This window comes from Gopherus flavomarginatus, chromosome 2, assembly GCF_025201925.1.
Source record: "Gopherus flavomarginatus isolate rGopFla2 chromosome 2, rGopFla2.mat.asm, whole genome shotgun sequence".
Taxonomy (NCBI): Eukaryota; Metazoa; Chordata; order Testudines; family Testudinidae; genus Gopherus; species Gopherus flavomarginatus.
This window is the reverse complement of record NC_066618.1, coordinates 285619020-285637320: the sequence shown is the minus strand read 5'-3', so window position 1 is coordinate 285637320 and position 18301 is coordinate 285619020. Positions and strand designations below refer to the sequence as shown.

At 45.5% G+C, this 18301-nt stretch overlaps 1 protein-coding gene across 2 annotated transcripts in view; it reads right to left on the bottom strand.

Moving 5' to 3' along the window:
* TG (thyroglobulin) overlaps nucleotides 1–17447 on the bottom strand; it is a 213418-nt gene extending 195971 nt beyond the window's left edge. For both annotated transcript variants that reach the window (XM_050940484.1, XM_050940485.1), the window contains exons 1-7: nucleotides 17319–17447; nucleotides 13485–13593; nucleotides 12169–12266; nucleotides 10675–10878; nucleotides 8117–8276; nucleotides 2189–2295; nucleotides 707–850 (exon numbers count right to left, since the gene is read on the bottom strand). In XM_050940484.1, coding sequence (XP_050796441.1) covers nucleotides 707–850; nucleotides 2189–2295; nucleotides 8117–8276; nucleotides 10675–10878; nucleotides 12169–12266; nucleotides 13485–13593; nucleotides 17319–17382 — 886 coding nt within the window. In that variant the 5' untranslated portion in view covers nucleotides 17383–17447. The remainder of the gene's footprint in view (nucleotides 1–706; nucleotides 851–2188; nucleotides 2296–8116; nucleotides 8277–10674; nucleotides 10879–12168; nucleotides 12267–13484; nucleotides 13594–17318) is intronic.
* Nucleotides 17448–18301: the final 854 nt, after the last annotated feature.

Sequence of the window (18301 nt, the reverse complement as noted above, 5' to 3'; positions counted from 1 at the left end):
CCTGGTAAGATGGTATTTGCATTTCCCGGACACGACAATCCCTGGCCTCTCTGCTGCAAATATTAAGACAAATGCTGGCTGTGCTGTGCTGTCTGTACACTAGGAATGGATCCGAGGCCACCAACTCATTTTACATCTGCCAGAGTGTATATAATGGTCTATACCTGTAGCAGCTTTAGAGGATGATGTAAAACTCTCATCATGCAACTACCCATTTGTAATACAGTGTCTTAGCACAGGTGATCAAGCCTCTCTCAAACGGCTGTTACAGTGCTAGAGGGGCTGAGAGTCTGTGCTTTGTTCTCCGTTGACAACTGTCATGTCTGAATATATGCAGCCAGGGTCTATTTCACAATGCTATCCATGTGAGAAGGAAAAATTCCTTCCTGACCCCAAGAGTGATCAGCTAACACCAAAAATATGAAAGGCAAATGATTTCCGCCTAGCTGAAAGAATACCTGCTTCGGTAATGAGGCATTGCATTCTCATGGTGAGTGCATGTTTAAAGTCCCTCACTGTGCCTGGTCTGCAGAGCCCCAGCTAATGAAGGTTAGCTCTTCATTTCAAGTAGTAGCAGCTCATGCTTTTAGCTCTGGAGGTTCCTGGTTCAGTCCCCTGTGTGCCAGCTAAGAGCATGGCGATCACACTTGCATTCCAGAAGTCTCGTGTCACCCCTGGGACTCCAGTCTGGTGCTACTGTACTTACATCTGAACCTGCCAGAGGTCACTAGCTGCACCCCCAGAAACCGTCTCTGCAGAATCCGATAGATGCTGGTCTCAGCAAATGTGTGGGCAGGTTGCAATGCGGTGAAAACTGTATCATAAACTTCCTCAAGCAGCAGTTCCAAGCCTGTGAGAGAAGATAGCTTTTCAGCACAGGTGGGAGGCATTTTAAAAAGAGAGGCTTCATCTGCCATTCATATACAGCTGAGAGGTGACAGAAATGGATGCCTCCTACCAGACAAACATCGACTCCTCCATCATTCAAATTATGAAGCTAGATGATAGGCACATGGTCACATACGTAGCCCCACTGAACTATTTGTGTGAGTGAGTGCCTATCTAAATGAGTGAGGACTGCATGATGTACCCCCTAAAAAACTATCTGTTTCAGAGCTGGCTTGAGCTGCTTTGTGGTAGCTAAGCAAGCTGTAACTGTGCATGGGTGATTGGACAAACCGTGTCAGAATCACAGAAATGTAGGGCTGGAAGGGACCTCAAGGGGTCACCTAGCCCCTATCCCAGCCTGAGACAGGACCAAGTGAACCTAGACCATCCCTGACAGGTGTTTGTCTAACCTATTCATCAGTGATGGGGATTCCACAACTTCCTTTGGAAGCCTGTTCCAGTGATTAAGTACACTTATAGTATGAAAGATTTTCCTAATGTCTAATATTTTTATCTAAATCTCCCTTGCTGAAGACTAAGCTGATTACTTCTTGTCCTACTTTCACTGGAAATAGAGACCAGTTGGGCACCATCCTCTTTATAACAGACTTGCTGGGCCCAAGGCAGAAAGCCAAAGCCCCACCACTTGGGGCTGAAGCCGAAGCCTGAGCAACTTAGCTTTGCGGGGCCCCCTGTGTCACGGGGCTCGAGCAGTTACCCTTCTTGCTACCTCCTAGTGCTAGCAGAAAAACAGTTGTTGTGGCACAAGTGGGCTGTGGAGTTTTTATAACATGTTTAGGGGGTGGGAGGGGTGGAGGGCTCAGAAAGAAAAAGGTTGAGAACTCCTGCTCTATAGAGAAGGGAGTTGTTCAGTCTTCAGGTCCATTCAGTTCTGCACCTCTCTGCTGAGACTGCTAATGAGGCAGCCGGTTGTGTTGGTGGCTTTCTGATATGCAACCAGCCCAGTAGGAACTGGACTATTGACAGCAAGGACTCAACAACAATGGGAAAATAACTTCTGATCACGGCTAAACTGGGCTGGCCAGTGCAACTGATGATGCTTTGGTCAGACACTCTTAATGAGAAAATGTAGCTAGTAATCACCATCCTTAAGTGATCTTGCCATAGATATGTATCTGGTACAATCAGCTGCTGTGCCTGCTCACAGAAGACTCCATCTTAGCTCTTAGCTTTCTCACTGCAATGAAGCTGTGGTCCTGGTGTTTGTTCATTATCTACCCTTCTCTGAGGAATTCTGAGTCTTGTTGCTAAGACAGACCAGATTTTGGAAGGCACTTACCAGTCTCTGCTAATTCCCGCCCCAGACTGTCAGCGCAGTAACAGTACCCAGAGACCTCTGGAAACATGCTTCTGAAGGAGCTAAATGTCTGGAATGCATCTGGAAACCTAAAAGGAAAAGCAACAGGTTATGAAGTGGAAAGTTTGTGGTGACCCTTTGACAATAACAAAGAAATCATATTCTTTCTCAAACTCCCACTGCAGGGATCACAGAAAAAAGGCATTATGGCACTTCTTGGGCTAGTTATGTCAACCTTACTCACTGTGATTCAAATTTTAGTGTTTCCTTTTATTAACAAGGCCTTAGACTATGGAGCAATGTGTCCTGGCTCCCCACAGATCAGGATTAGTCCAAGATTTGCCTTGTTCACTATATACAACAAGAGTTTATACGTGTGTTTCCTCAACAAACGAGCCTAAGCACCTTCGTCCTGGATAACAGAACCCAATGAGCAAAGGGCAATTAGGTCATTTCTTGGTCTGATTTCAGGTCATTATTAGTCCTGTTATTAGCACCTAATGTACTAAAATGATGAAGGCGGCAGAAACGTTGAGAAATAATTTTGGATCCTGGTCCCACCTTTGAAAGCGCAGCAAAAATTGTAAAATGTGTCAGTGAGGCTAATGCAATTACAAATACCCTCTCGTTAGCAGCTTTCCACAAAGTCACACAAGATGACAGAAAGCCTAAACAAAGAGGTTGTTTTTTTACCCCCACATCTGCTTTCCACGCTGAATTAAGCATGGAACAGCAGATACAAACTAACACTAATCTATTACATTATGAAAACATGGGTCAATGGTTTAAAAGGAAAGTTTTTTTAAACGTATTACAAGTGAGACTGACTCTTATTTCTGGAGATCAAAGGAGCTCTGGATTCTTTTAACATATTCTAGTAGTGACGATAGCCAGATTCCAGCAAAGGAATGATTTAAGAAGGAAACTTAATATGGTCAGAGTTGAAAAAAAAAACCCATAATCTGTGTGATTTTAGCTGACAGATATACCAGGGCTTCTTCAAGCAATTAGAAGATACAGTACTCTAGGTTCAGGCAGTATGACAAATGAAACCATTTCCCCGGGTTTTAATACCATCGGATTAGCATTATACATCCATGCTCATATTTCTAAATGTGATTTAGGCACACACCTCCCAGCTGTGTGCAGTTGTGTGGTGAAATCCAGCAAAGGGCTGTGAAATTCACTACCAAAGAAGTAAACAGAATCAAATAATCTAGTCAGGCTTTTCAACAACTATAGATGCTTTAATAAGCAGAAATAACGTATTACACCCTTAGATACCATGGTGATTTGTGCTGTATAAAAACCTGAGACTGGGTGAGTGGAGGAGTAGATACATTCTGGACTGGACCCTGGGATACTGGTCAGGGATGTTGCACAAAGGAGTTTGAAGCTCCTCTTTGCTTTCCCCTGGTTCTACTGCAGCTGTATACAGGACTGGTCCCTCATGCAGTAGCTTGTGGATACTACAGTAGTCTTGGGGCTGCTCTGACTAACGCCAGGCTGCAACATTCCCAAGAGACCAAAACTGCAGCCAAGTATCAGTCTGGCATAGGGCTGTCTTGGCCACACTTCCAGAAGTGAAATGAGAGGAGGGATGTAAGAGCCCCTACATCAGCTTCACACCACAGATGATCACTCATACTCTGGAACAATCCTCCTCCATGGGCTGGTTAAATCATCTTTGGGGCCCCTTTACACTGCTGCCACACCCCAAGAGAGAATCTGCCCATTAACAATAAAGTTGGCATGATAAAGAAGAGCAATCAAATATGCTCCAGGACATAGATGGATTGTTATTGGGGTAAGGAAGAAATTCAGTAACAAATTATTAAAGCCAGAAGGGACCTGTGTGCTAATCACAGACAGCTACAGCGGCACGGGAGCCAGCAAACACAGCTGTAAACAGGGGAGTCTGAGTGGGACTTCTGTTGGAGGAGAGGGTGGGAAGCCTATGACAGATACAGAGGCAACAGTAGTAGTGACCCAAGCAGTAGAAGACACAATGAAGATGACTGCATGTGGAAGCTGCGGCATGTACATGATCCTGGAGGGGTACCTGAAAAAAGTTTTGTCTGCATGAAGTGCCGCCTGATAGAGCTGATGGAGGAAAAGATCTGAGGATTGGAGATGCAGGTGGAAACTCTGGTTGAGTTTCGAAGGGGGTTCGAGTGGATGATGGGGCAAAGATATGAGGAGTCTGAAGTGAAAAGCTCAGACTTGCAGATGGAAGCAGGACCAAGGGGGAGACTGCTGGGTGAGGAAAGTGAACAGTGGAAGCATGTGACTAAGAGAACTGGGCAGAGGAAAAGATGGGCTAGTGAAGGAGAAATAGAGCTCAGGAAGAGGTTTGCAGAGTTGGAAAATGAAGACGGGGCACAGTAGGTGGTCGCTGAAGGCGAGAGGGTAAGGAAGAAGAGAAGAGCAGCTAGTCCTACAGGAAGAGGGCAAGCGTCAATGGAGATAACACCACCAAATATAAGCCCCAGGAGGATACGGGATGGGTTGTGGAGGATTGCAAGGATGAATAGGAATTGAGAGGACTTGCAGCCAGAGGGAACAGGGGATTGACCAGAGAATCGCACCATCACCAGGAAAAGGCAGATCTACGTGATTGGGAACTCCTTTCTGAGAAGGATAGACAGACCTGTAACCAGAGCTGATCCAGGGAACAAAAGGGTGCGCTGTCTGCCAGGTGCTAATATATGGGATGTGGACCTGAGGCTGAAGAGGATCCTAACAGGAGTGGGAAAGAATCCACTGATTGTCCTTCACGTGGGAACAAAAGATACGACTAGATTCTCGCTGGAACGGATCAAGAGAGACTATGCCAGACTGGGGAAGACGTTTAAGGAAATCGAGGCTCAGGTGATCTTCAGTGGGATTCTGCCTGTTCCTAGAGAAGGGCAACAAAGGTGTGACAAGATTATGACAATCAACAGATGGCTCAGGCAGTGGTGCTATAAGGAGCGCTTTGGGATGTATGGCCACTGGGAGGCATTCATGGACAGAGGACTGCTCTCTCAGGATGGAATTCACCTGAGTAGGGAGGGAAACAGACTTCTAGGATGGAGGCTAGCGCAACTGATTAAGAGAGTTTTAAAGTAGGAATTGGGGGGAGATGGTTGGGAGATGTCCAGGTTACCTCCATGAAGGATTTTAACATTGAGAGGAAAGAAAATGAAGTAAGAAAGGATACTGTAATGAGTAGAAGAATGGACATAAAGAGGAAGGGTAGTGTAGATACCAGTCTAATAGATAGATGATACTGGCCATGGGAGTCTTCTAGTCAATTCAGGTTCTTATACCATGCCTATCACCATGGCATCTGAACAGCTTTCAGACAGGCTGCTGGGTAAATACATTTCTGGACATGATTTTTTAAATAATTCAATTAAAAATATACTACAGACCAAATTATGCCATGTGTAATGTGTGGATAGACACATGGTCATATCCTGGTATTGGTCATTTCTGTTCTGAGGTCAGAATATGACTAAATAAAATGCAAAAAGAACAAATCAGGTCCACATAAGAAAGCATCTAGGACTGCATGTGCCTAGCTTTGAAAATCCACCCCTTACATTCTCTATTCCTTTTTAACCATTGTCCCCACTATTTGCTTGTCCTTGTCCAGCAGTGGATAATGACAACATGGCCAACATCTTAACTCTCATACCCAGTCACAAAAATGGCTGAAGCAGATGTGTGAACTGTGGCCATGTTCGTGTTTCTGTCCTATGTGTTCTGAGATGGGAGCAGGCATAAAGAAAATGGAAAAGGAAAGGAGAGATACATGGATTTGTTGGTATCATCAAGGAAAGTGGGATCTTGGCTTACATTATTGTTCATTTTTAAGTGATTCTAAGGAATCATCAGACTGTGCAGCTCCAATTGTATACATCGTTTACTGACCATATCCAGTGTAAAGAAAAGCAGCTGAGTTATGTTCTGTACATCAACAACCAAACAATACAGAGAGGTAGAACCTTCATGGAACTATGACAATTTACAGCAGCTGACAGATCTGCCCCAGCAACTTTACTGCGGAGGAAATGATGCAGGAAAAAGAAAGAAAATAGTGTGGCTTCTCAGCTCCCAAACTCCTACCTTTCTATCTCAGGATTTTGATCTGCTGCTCAACACCACAGCATCTGAGCACCTTCCATGGAAAATCAATAGCAATAGCGAAGTCCCTCATGGACTTCTTGAGTCCCTGGCTCCCCTCCTTATTATGCTTGGAGTAGGGCTTCTGGGCTGATTTTATTTATTTCCATTCTTGTAAGGTTGATTTGTTTCAGGGTAATTTTGATTATTGTGGCTGGGGCTTTTTTAGGTAGAAGAGAATGTTCATGTTTTGAGTGTCATTCTTGGGTGCAAAGGAACCCAAGGTTAGGTGGTTAGGGCATTGCATCTTGGAAGACCTGGGTTCAAGTCCCTGTTCTGCCACAGGCTTTTTGTGTGACCTTGGGCAAGTCATTTAGCCTCTCTGCCTTAGTTCCTCATGTGCACAATGGAGATAATAGCCCTGCCTTACCTCACTAAGGTGTTGTGAGGATAAATACATTAAAGACTGTGAGGTGCTCAGATGTTGCAGTAATGGGTCTATGTAAGTTCCTAGAGAGAAAGGTAGAAAGCTGGAAGTAAAAACAATCTTGCTTGGATTTATACGGTGATATGGAAGCTACTCAAACCTAGTCCTGAAGCCACTTTCTAGGCAAAACTCCCAATGGGAACAGCAAAATGTCATTTTAAAGCATCACTTTCTTCACTCTAGTTGCTCTTTTGGTTGTCCATACCCACCAACCAACTAGTGAAACAGACATTCTCTTTCACGTGCCAAAATAGCCTCTTCTGACACATTGACAAATTTGCACCAGGCACTTGGCCTGCCTTGCGGTACTTTTATTTTTGGTTAAATTAAAGACCAAAACTCCGAACAACAAGATTCATATTTAAATTAGACTCTCTTGCCACTGGAATTGGCTTCACCCAGAAGACAGGCATTACGTTTACTTTACTGCCCTCTAGTGGAAAGAGACAAGCAATGAGTCTGAAGTCATGACCAGTTAGCAGCATTAGAGAGAGGCAGGCAAAACTGTTTCACAGAACAATTGAACTCAGCCTCAACAGCAGCTGTGCACAAGGAGAGCTGTCCCCAGTCAGGTCCCCTTTTCCAATCCCTGTCCCTCCATGGCAAACCTTACTACTTCCCTCCCTCTTCCTGCGCCTCAACAGGACTAGTGTTTCCTGCCCCATCTGTGTGTTTTAATGTTTTAAAGTCCCCCAATGGCCTGCTCCAGCCATGAAAGAGCCCCAGTCTCTCCCTGTACTCCTCTTTTCACCCTCTGTTCCTCTCCCAGTGGCTGACTTGCTGCAATGTCCTTTCACGCACCCTCACCACTGTGGGTGCAAGAGCCTCTGCTCTGCCAGCCAAGAGATGAAACAGCCACCTGACTGACTGCATCTGTGTCCAGGTCTCCAGTGGGAACATCTTTCATCTCTTACTTGTCCCTCTTAATTTCTCTCTCCTGCTGCTCTTATCTAGCTCGTTCAATGCTTTATTTCATTCTGCATGGTGAGGGCTGCCTTGGATGACAGACACCGTACAAAAGACGATCATATTGAGATAGCTGAGGGTGTGTAAGGATACTCTGGTTCCATTGCCTGTGGGGTTGATGAGCTGGCTCTGGTTTTTAAAGCACAAACCACTAATGAGTAAACTAACATAAGTCTGTTCACTTTGGGGAAACAGACGACCTGTCAAGCTCTTTATCTGGTCCAACCGGCAGAGGGAGACAAAGACTCACTGAGGTTAGTGTGGGCTATAGCTGGAATATGCAAAGATGTAATGACTCACGAAGGTCTGCAGAATTTCCACTCAGTTGCAGAAATGTCTCCTCCTACCTGTTATAACTGTGAACAAGATCAAAGACCATCATGTCCGTCATGTTGACAAATTTGCACTGGACAGGTGAAAATTCTCCATCTGCTGAGCACTGTGGTGGACTCCTTTCCCCAACTCCATGCAGAATGCGACGGTCTCGGATCTCACAGCTCCCCGGACCTGAGGAAAACAAGCATTCACTGTCATGAATTCATCTTCCCACGACTGCATGACAGCAAGCCACAAGCTTCATAGATTCCAAGGCCAGAGCCATGAGCAGGCAGTCTGTCCTCCTCTACAACACAGGCCATAGAAGTCCCCAAAATAATTCCTAAAACAGATCTTTCAGAAAAACATCCAATCTTGATATAAAAGTGGTTAGTGATAGAGATTGCACCATGACTCTGGTAAATTGCTCCAATGGTTAATTACTCTCACTATTAAAAATTTAAGCCTTATTTCCAACCTGAACTTGTCTAGTTTCAACTTCCAGACACTGGATTATGTTATACCTTTCTCTGCTAGGTTAAAGAGCCCATTATTAAATATTTGTTTCCCAGGCAGGTACTTACAGACTGTAATCAAGTCCCCCCCCTTCACCTTCTCTTTGTTAAGCAAAAAAGATTGGGCTCCTTCAGTCTGCCATTATAAGGCAGGTTTTCTAATCCTTTCTAGTCATGAATTGTGGACACCTGAACTGGACACAGCATTCCAGCAGTGGTTGCACCAGTGCCCAAAACAGAGGTAAAATAACCTCTGACTTGAGATTCCCCTGCTTATGTATCCAAGTATCACATAAGCACTTTTGGTCACGGTGTAGCACCTGGGAACTCATGTACAGCTAATCAGCTCCCCCATCCCATCCTCTTTTTCAGAGTCATTGCTTCTCAAGATAGATTCCCCCATCTGCAAGTATGGCCTACATTCTTTGTTCCCAGATGCATACATTCACATTGAGAAATATTAAAAGGCATACTGTTTGCTTCAGCCTGTAGTAGGAATAGATCCTGAGATATAAGCCCTCGTATCAGAGTCCTGGTGTAAGGCCTGGGCTAAAGTAGTGGCCAAGCTTTGCTGATATAAAGCAAAGTTAAGTTGTGAGCAAGAGGCAGGCCCTGCTCACAGAATCTGGCAAGAACAGGGCTGCTATTGCAGAAATATACATTCCTAAGTAGTGCTAGGCACTCACGTAAACACATTCCAGAAGGGTGGTACCTCAATACCAAACACATTCACCAACAATAACAGGAACATGCTGACACATCCTAAAGATAAAGTCAAGATGACAGCATGATGGATAGAGATGTTTTGATTGAGCCAATAAGTATAAGGCAATAGGTGGCACCCAGATGCATCAGAGGGTGGCACCCAGATATGTCAGAGGGGCAATATGTAACTTGTTCGTATCAGTGTATAAAGGGGTATCTCAGAGGGAGTGTCTTTGGCTAGTCTAGTGGGGGAATGAAAGTCCCACCATTCACTGAGCTGTGTCCATTGTCATGGGCATACATGTGCTAGCGTAATTGTAGACGTTGATCCGGGGAGCTAGGACCATGCTTTGTCGACAATAAACCTGGCTAGGTGCCTTCGTACCTTAACAGATTTTGTGGTCATTGAGTGGTTCACTCGAGGTCTGCCATGCCAGCTGTCTGCGCAGGGCTGGGGTCAGCACACAGAGAGAACGCACATACATGCAGCCAAACACCCGACAACACATCTCAGTTTGCAGAGCGAACCACATCACTCTGTATCAGTGACCTGATCCATTGCTTACCACTCTTCCAAATTTTATGTCTGCAAACTTCATCAGTGATGATTTTTTGTTTTCTTGCAGGTCACTGATGAAAATATTAAATAGTGGAGGGTAAAAAACAGATTTCTGTGGGATCCCACTAGAAACACACCTGAGCAATGTTGATTCCCCATTTACAATTACATTTTCAGACTTATCAGTCAGCCAGATTTTAATCCATTTAATGTGTGACATGTTCATTTTATTTGTTCTAGTTTTTTAATCAAAATGTAATGTGGTATGAAGTCAAATGTCTTACAGAAGTCTAAGTATACTACATTAACACTTGTACCTTTATCAACCAAACTTGTAATCTCATAAAAAAGATACCAAGTTAATTTTACATGATCTATTTTCCATAAATCCTGTAAATTTGCATTAATTATATTACCCTCCTTTAATTCTTTATTAATCAAGTCCTGTATCAGCTGCTCCATTATCTTGCCTGGGACCAATGTCAGGCCTATAATTACCCACTTCATTCCATTTACCCATTGGAAATATTGGCATAATGTTAGCTTTCTTTCAGTTATCAGGAACTTCTCCAGTGTTCCCAGGCTTATTGAAAATCAACATTAAAATCCAGCAAGCTCCTTATCCAGCTCTTTTAAAACTCTTGGATGCAAGTTACCTGGACGTGCTACCATCATCCCATGATTTGGAAAAGATGGCTCTGAAATGTCCTGGCAGCCAAGCTTATGACTTGCCATTCAGCACACACAAGCTTTTTTATTTCCCTTCCTCCAAACGTGAAATCAAATCTACATTTTGTTGAACTTTACTTACATCGTGTTGGCTTCCCCATCTGCCTTGTGCCATAAATCTCCATCCCTTCAGAGTCCACACACCAGCACTGGCCTGGCCCCACATCACACTGCACTGGGTCAAACTCCCCCGAATTCAAGCACTGTGGAACGTAGGAGATGGCACTGCTGTTGACGTAATGACTTATCAAGATCTGCTGTTTTTGGAGCTGGCAAAAGGATAAACCTACAATACCAAAGAAGCGTCATTAGTGGAAGGTGATTGCTGGGCACAAAACCATTTATTTTTCTAGAGGACATCTGAGTTTTCTCTGGGCGACATAGAGACCATGAATTTGTTCTGTTGCTCAGTCAGGTTTGCCAAGGAGAGTGATAAAATATTGCAAGAGAGCCTGGTATAAGTTTCAGATTAAATTCACCATTTTGGGGGACCAGGGAAGGATTTATGGTTTTAGTTACCCAAGAGAAACACAGCAATTCTACCTGACATCAGCTGAAATCAGGCAAAACCTACTGGCTTCAGGTGAGTTCTACTTCATGTTTTCAAGGCTAGATTATCAGACTGAGTTGAGGTCAGACTAGATAATCACAATGATCTTTTCTGGCCTTTGACTCTATCACTCACCAGCCAACCTAAATGAGAATCGACCTGTTCATCATATCAGTGACCTTACTTCATGTTACACCAGCTAATGGTCTGAGCCTCAAAATCCAAACTTAGGGGGTATGAAGTCACATGAAGTGAAATCGTACCAGAAGGTTGGGAGTGATTAAAGCCATAACAAGGCTGTATCATGTCAATTTCTTGTTCTTTCCCATAAGATCCTGGAGAGCGGCATATTTTCCTCCCAGCTGCCATTAAAGCCATAGCCACTCAGTTCCTATTAAAGACAATTAGTGTTTTGTAGTAAATTCCTCCCAGGTCATTGCACCCAACCTGACTACTTGGGTGTGGCACCAGAAGGCAGATTTAGCTCTTAGAAAGTAAATGAGTAATTGTTCCTATTAAAACAAGTAATTGATCATGGAAGTGCAAAGGAAACAGTGAGAAATCCCACATGGAGCTTGCATTTGCATACGCTATTGCCGCATGCCATTTGTAATTTTTTGTATGTGAAATTTTGGCACTTTTGAAAATTTATGCCCCATTTAGGACCAAACTCTGAGGGACGGGGGCCCAAGGCCCCTGTTTCATCCCCACCTCCCTGTTTCACCCCCACCCCCCACACCTCCACCTCTCTCCTTGTGCCCTTGCACAGGGACAGGCCACTATTGATTACACGGGGATAACTCACACTAGAAGGGATTGCTCAGGCAAGTAAAGTTTGCGTGATGAGGTCCTGAGTAACTTAAAGAGCTTCCACTGAGGAAGATCGATAAATCACCAGGAGCCTGCTGTTGCTCTCATTGACTAAGTGGCCAAAGTTCACTTGATTTCAACAGTTGTCACACTGGGATGTAAATAGCTTTGTTACCACCACCCATGAAAAAAAAAAAGTGAAGACCTCTGACTTACAGGCTATTGGAACTCCAGTCTGTTTAGTGCCTGGTACCTCAATACCATTGGCATCTACACACCAGCAGGAGAGGCCATTCGTATCGCACTGCACAGTCCTGGAGAGAAGACATACATCATCATTTTCCATTGGCAACAGAATTGTCCATCAATTTGAAATATACCTGTCAGCAATGGGACGGTCACAGGACAAAGAAGAATGTGACAACACAGCAGTGGCATCAGGAAGAACTGTATTCTAGAGATGGCGTTTAGGCTATTCAGAGCTAACTGATGGGATCTCTTTGGAATTCTCATAGGGCCCCTCCAGTCTTCATTCAGTTCAGTGCCCAGTCCATAGTATGATGGGTGCCTAGCTGTGCAACCTCTTATCAGATCTACAATATGTTCAGAGACAGGTCTGAACAGCCCCAAATAGTGGGAAAGCTCAGATTCACTTTTTAATATAATGCATTAATTTTTAATTATAGGCTTGTCTATCACTCTAGTGTCTAAGCATCACACACACATTAATAACCTTATCCTATCAGTGCCCTGTGAGGTCGGAGAGTGTCGTTATCCTATTTGAGGGGATAAGGAACTGACAGATAGTGAGATTAAGGCCCAGATCTCCAAAGGTATTTAGGCGCCAACTCCCATTGATTTTAAAAGGAGTTAAGTGCCTAAATACATCTGAGGATCTGGGCCTATGTGATTTGCCCACAGTTGTACAGGAAGTTGATCGCTGAACTCTGACTGCTAGTCCTGCACCTTAACCACAAGACTATCCTTCCTTTCTGGAACTGGATCCAGATCCAGATCCACTCTGGGCAGGTCAGTCTCTTCTCTAACTCAAATCTAGGCTAGTCTGGTAATTTGAGAGTCCCAATCCAGTTGCTGGCCCTTTGTCCCAAGGAGGATGTAAACTGTGCCAGCTCTATACCTGGTGCAGATTATTTCCCCTCTCCTCGCTCCGGCTCAGCTATGCAGGCTAGCACGTTGGGGGTGGCAAAGCTTTGGCTCCAACCCCTCCCTGCCGCATTTGTGGGACAGAGAGTAGCAACCCAATGGCGGATGCTTTCCCCTGTGGGTTAGAACCCACCAGGTGTGTTGTGCAAAGGACAATCTGTCCCATCAAATTTAAAACAGTCCCATTAATAGTAGGCACCCCATAGGTAATTCCAAACTAGAGAGAGACAGAACGCATTCAACAGAGTCTGAAGCTGGAGCACAGCCCTCCATATCCACTACGTTGGGGTCCAATCCTGCTCAGCCACAGCGCTCCCTTTGCCCTCAGTGGTACAGGATTGGGACCACAGGTGGCTGTCCTATCTTACCGGAACTGGCCATCTTCCAAGCACTGAGGGACGTAGACTTCTCGTTCCAAAAAGGCCTTTTCCCTCTGGAGCTCACAGGGGCGGAGAGGCTGGGACTCAGCCTGGTACTCTGCAGGCAATAAACAGGGAAGATCGTCACCGAGATTTCTCTACCATCCTGTTAGATCCCGAGCCTGGCTCAGCATTGTCTCCAGCAGTATAGTCTGTGCTGCCATTTTGGGTCTAGTTTTAAACATCACAATGGGGTTTTCCCTTCTTTGGTGACATTATTCCACAGTCAAACAGACCTCACAGTCAGGAGATTGCAGGGCTGCCCAGGGAAGAGGTGGGGGGCAAGTGGGGCAATTTGCCCCAGACCCCTAAAAGAATATGGTATTCTATAGTATTGCAACATTTTTAATGGAAGGGGCCCCTGAAATTGCTTTGCCAGAGGATTCAGGGGCCCCATGGCAGGACCAGGTCTTCAGCAGCAAGTCCCTCTCAGAGGGAAGGACCCGCTGCTAAATTGCCACCGAAGAATGAAGTGGTGGCGTTAGAGCAGCCTAAGGGTATGTCTACACTACGGGATAATTCCGATTTTACATAAACCGGTTTTATAAAACAGATTGTATAAAGTCGAGTGCACGCGGCCACACTAAGCACATTAATTCGGCAGTGTGCGTCCATGGTCCGAGGCTAGTGTCAATTTCTGGAGGGTTGCACTGTGGGTAGCTATTTCATAGCTATCCCATAGTTCCCGCAGTCTCCCCTGCCCCTTAGAATTCTGGGTTGAGAGCCCAGTGGTTATTGGGGCAAAAATCATTGTCGCGGGTGGTTCTGGGTAAATGTCATCAGTCATTCCTTCCTCCGGGAAAGCAACAGCCGACAATCATTTTGCGCCCTTTTTCCCTGCATTGCCCTGGCAGATGCCATAGCACGGCAACCATGGAGCCCGTTCAGCTTTTTTATTTATTTATTTTTTTTTACAGTCACTGTATGTGTACTGGATGCCGCTGACAGAGGCGATACTCCAGCGCTACACAGCAGCATTCATTAGCTTTTGCATGATAGCAGAGATGGTTTTCAGTCCTTCTGTACCATCTGCTGTCAGTGTAATTTGGCAATGAGATGACGGTTATCTGTCCTTCTGTACTGTCTGCTGCTATCATGGGTGCCCCTGGCTGAGATTGGCTGGGAGCACAAAAGCAAAACTGGGAATGATTCCCCAAATCAATCCCTCCTTTATGGTTTCTAAAAATAGAGTCAGTCATGTCTAGAATATGGGGCAAATGTACTAGAGAACCAGTGTATCAGAGAGCACAGCTGCTCCGTGTCAGATCCCGCAGAAATGATAAGCTACATGCCATTCATGGGGGGTGCCCCTGCAACAACCCCACCCGTTGCTTCCCTCTTCCCCCAGCCTTCCTGGGCTACTGTGGCAGTGTCCCCCCCATTTGTGTCATGAAGTTATAAAGAATGCAGGAATAAGAAACAGTGACTTGTTAGTGAGATAAAATGAGGGAGAGGCAGCCTCCCCGTGCTATGACAGTCCAGGGAGGACATTAAGCGGTGCAGGGGAGAGAAGCCCAGCATGCCACTGCTATGATAGTCCAGGCAGGACAGAATCTTTTCTTTACACAGGAAAGGGAGGGGGGGCTGATGGAGCTCAGCCCCCAGTGGCTATGATGAAGACCGTTACCAGCCGTTCTGTCCCATGTACTGGGAATGACCAGGAATCATTCCTATTTTTACCCAGGCGTCCCTGAGGCCAGCCAGGGGTATTCAGCAGCTATCAAGCATGTTGTACTGTCTGCCACCGGGGAGGGAAAAGGAGTGGATACTGCTCTTCACTGCTGCAGCATCGCGTCTACCAGCAGCATTCAGTAGACATAGGATGACATTAAAAAAAGTCAAGAAACAATTTTTTTCCCTTTTCTTTCATGTCGTGGGGGGGAGAGGGTACATTGACGAGCTATTCCCTGAACCACGCCGGACAATGTGTTTGAACCTACAGGCATTGGGAGCTCAGCCAAGAATGCAAATACTTTTCGGAGACCGCTGGGGACTGTGGGTCTCTGGCTTCCCGTTACACTTGTCACACAGCACTGTGTAGCCTGTAGATTTTTTTTCAAACCCTTTGGCATTTCGTCTTCTGTAACAGAGCTCTGATAGAACAGATTTGTTTCCTCATACAGCGATCAGATCCAGTATCTCCCGTACGGTCCATGCTGGAGCTCTTTTTGGATTTGGGACTGCCTTGCCACCAGTGCTGATCAGAGCTCCACACTGGACAAACAGGAAAGGAAAATCAAAATTTCGTGGGGCTTTTCCTGTTTACCTGGCCACTGCATCTGAGCTGAGATTGCTGTCCAGAGCGGTCACAGTGGTGCACTGTGGGATACCGCCCAGAGGCCAATACCGTCGATTTGCGGCCACACTAACCCTAATCCAATATGGTAATACCGATTTTAGCGCTACTCCTCTCGTCAGGGAGGAGTACAGAAACCAGTTTAAAGAGCCCTTTATATCGATATAAAGGGCCTCGTAGTGTGGACGGGTACAGCGTTAAATCGGTTTAACCTGCTAAAATCGGTTTAAATGCGTAGTGTAGACCAAGCCTAAGTGTCGCCAATCGCACTCCTCTCCCCCCCCCGCCACTTGCGGCACTTGTACTCACTGGGCGTTGCTCCGAGGCTTTGGCAGCACTTTAGCGGCGGGTCCTTCACTCGCTCCGAGTCTTCCGCTGCACTGAAGGATCCGCTGCTGAAGACCTGGAGCGAGTGAAGGGCCCACCGCTGAAGTTCCGCCGAAAACCCAGAGCGGCTCACAGGGCCCGTGCAGGGGCTGGGGCGAATTGCCCCACTTGCCCCCCGGGCAGCCTTGGGAGATTGTACCAGGTATTGGGTATTCCCAACTCCTAATGATCAAAAATCATGAGCTAGTCTCCTCCCCCTCACCTCCCTCAAATATCATGAGATTAGATTAAAACAATGAATTTTAAGAAATAATCCATTAGGAGTTGTGTTTGCCTGATGACTGCCCTCTTGGCCAACACAGCAGGGATTGAACCAGAGGCCACCAGAGCTAAAAATCATGAGCTGCTACAGTTTAACCTAAAGAACCAAGACTCTAGGACTTGCTGTAGTATCAACTCATATTTTCTGTGCATTAGCACAGAGTGGGACGGGTACTAGACACTCACCAGTGGGTTATATTTATTTGCCTTCCGGGGTCATGTTTTGGAGCTTCTCTCTGTAACCATGAGGGCTAGAAACTTTTTTTTTTTTTTTTTTTTTAGTAATGCAAGTTGAGATTCTGGTGTATTCACATTAATGTACCACATATCACGAATCTCATCATAAAATGGAATAATGGTTAATCAATATGAATAACCAGGGTGCCTAAATTTGAGAGCATCCTCCAGGATCCTTTGTATTTCCCCGCTGCCCCATTCTTTTCACCCAAGCATCTGTGTGGGCCAGTCAGTTCTTCCAGTAGCTTCTTTTGGAGTCAGCCCATGTCACATCTCCCGGGTGCACGCTGACATCACAGAATCGGAGCTTTAGCTAGCCCCAGGAGCGTGGGCCATAGCTTGGAATCCAAGCTCAAATCCCTGGCAGTGCAATGACCACTGAGTCATTGGCACATCTCTTTGGTATATAAGAACAGTCTTGTTTCATGGTGTATTGCCCAGCGTAATGGGGCGCTGATCAAATTCTGAGCCTGTAGGTGCTGCCATAATATAAACAATCATTAATAATGATGTATCAGTGCCAAGTTCTCAGGCAGAGGCAAACACAGTGTGGCTCCAGCCTGATACGCATAAGGGACAAGAATGAGTAAAGGTAAACTTACCAAATATATTGGCTGATGCTGTGCTAATAAAGCAGAAAAGGATGCTAAGAAGTATGGGGCCCATCTTTCGATGCAGGAGCTATGACCCCTTCTTATGCTGAGGGATCAAGACCCTGCATGCTCTGCACTAGTTTCTGCCAGACTTTTATAGCAGCCATTGTTTGAACAGAGTCACTTATGAGCCGGTAGACTGGGCACTAAGTAGGGTGACTGACGCAGGTTATATTTCTAAGAAAATCATGAGGGCCTCATTCACCTGGAACGTTCCCAGTGGATTTCTTCATCAGTCAGCTCTAATCTCCTCTCCAGGGAGCACTTGTACACTTAGTCACCCGAAAGGAGAATGAGCAGAACAAACAGCCAGACCAGATGCAGTTTAGTTTCTTTTCAGGACCATACCTGTGTGTGTCTTCACAAAATGGTTCAGTGTCAGTACAGTACAGATCTGCATCTGAAAGACAACCAGACAGACACATAACCAACACACGCTGTCAGCTGTGTTACTATATTTACATAACTAAAGCTAAACCACCCTTTGTCCGCGCTGTCTAGTCAGAACGTGAGCTCTCTGCAGCAGGGACTGTTCTTACTGTGTGACTGCACGGTGTCGAGCCCCATGGGGTCCTGTGGGAGTCGAGGCCTGCAGGCACTATTGCAATACAAACACCACAGAATCAGATTACCTAGCTTCTGTTCCTTCCACTGCCACCTGGTTGCTGTATGACCTTGGGCAAGTCACTTAGCAAAACTGAGGCAACAGAGAAGTTATCTATAAAATAGGAATAACAACACTTAGCTATTTCACAGTGGTGATGTGAGGCCTCTCTTATTAATATCTGTGAAACATTATGAGATCCTGGCATTGAAATCCCCCTAACGTGTAAATCATCATTAAGGAAGGGTGGGAGGGGTTGTACCTATGAGAATGGGGAGCAGGCTGGTGAAGGCATTTCCTGTACTGAAGGTGAACTACCTCAGGAGGT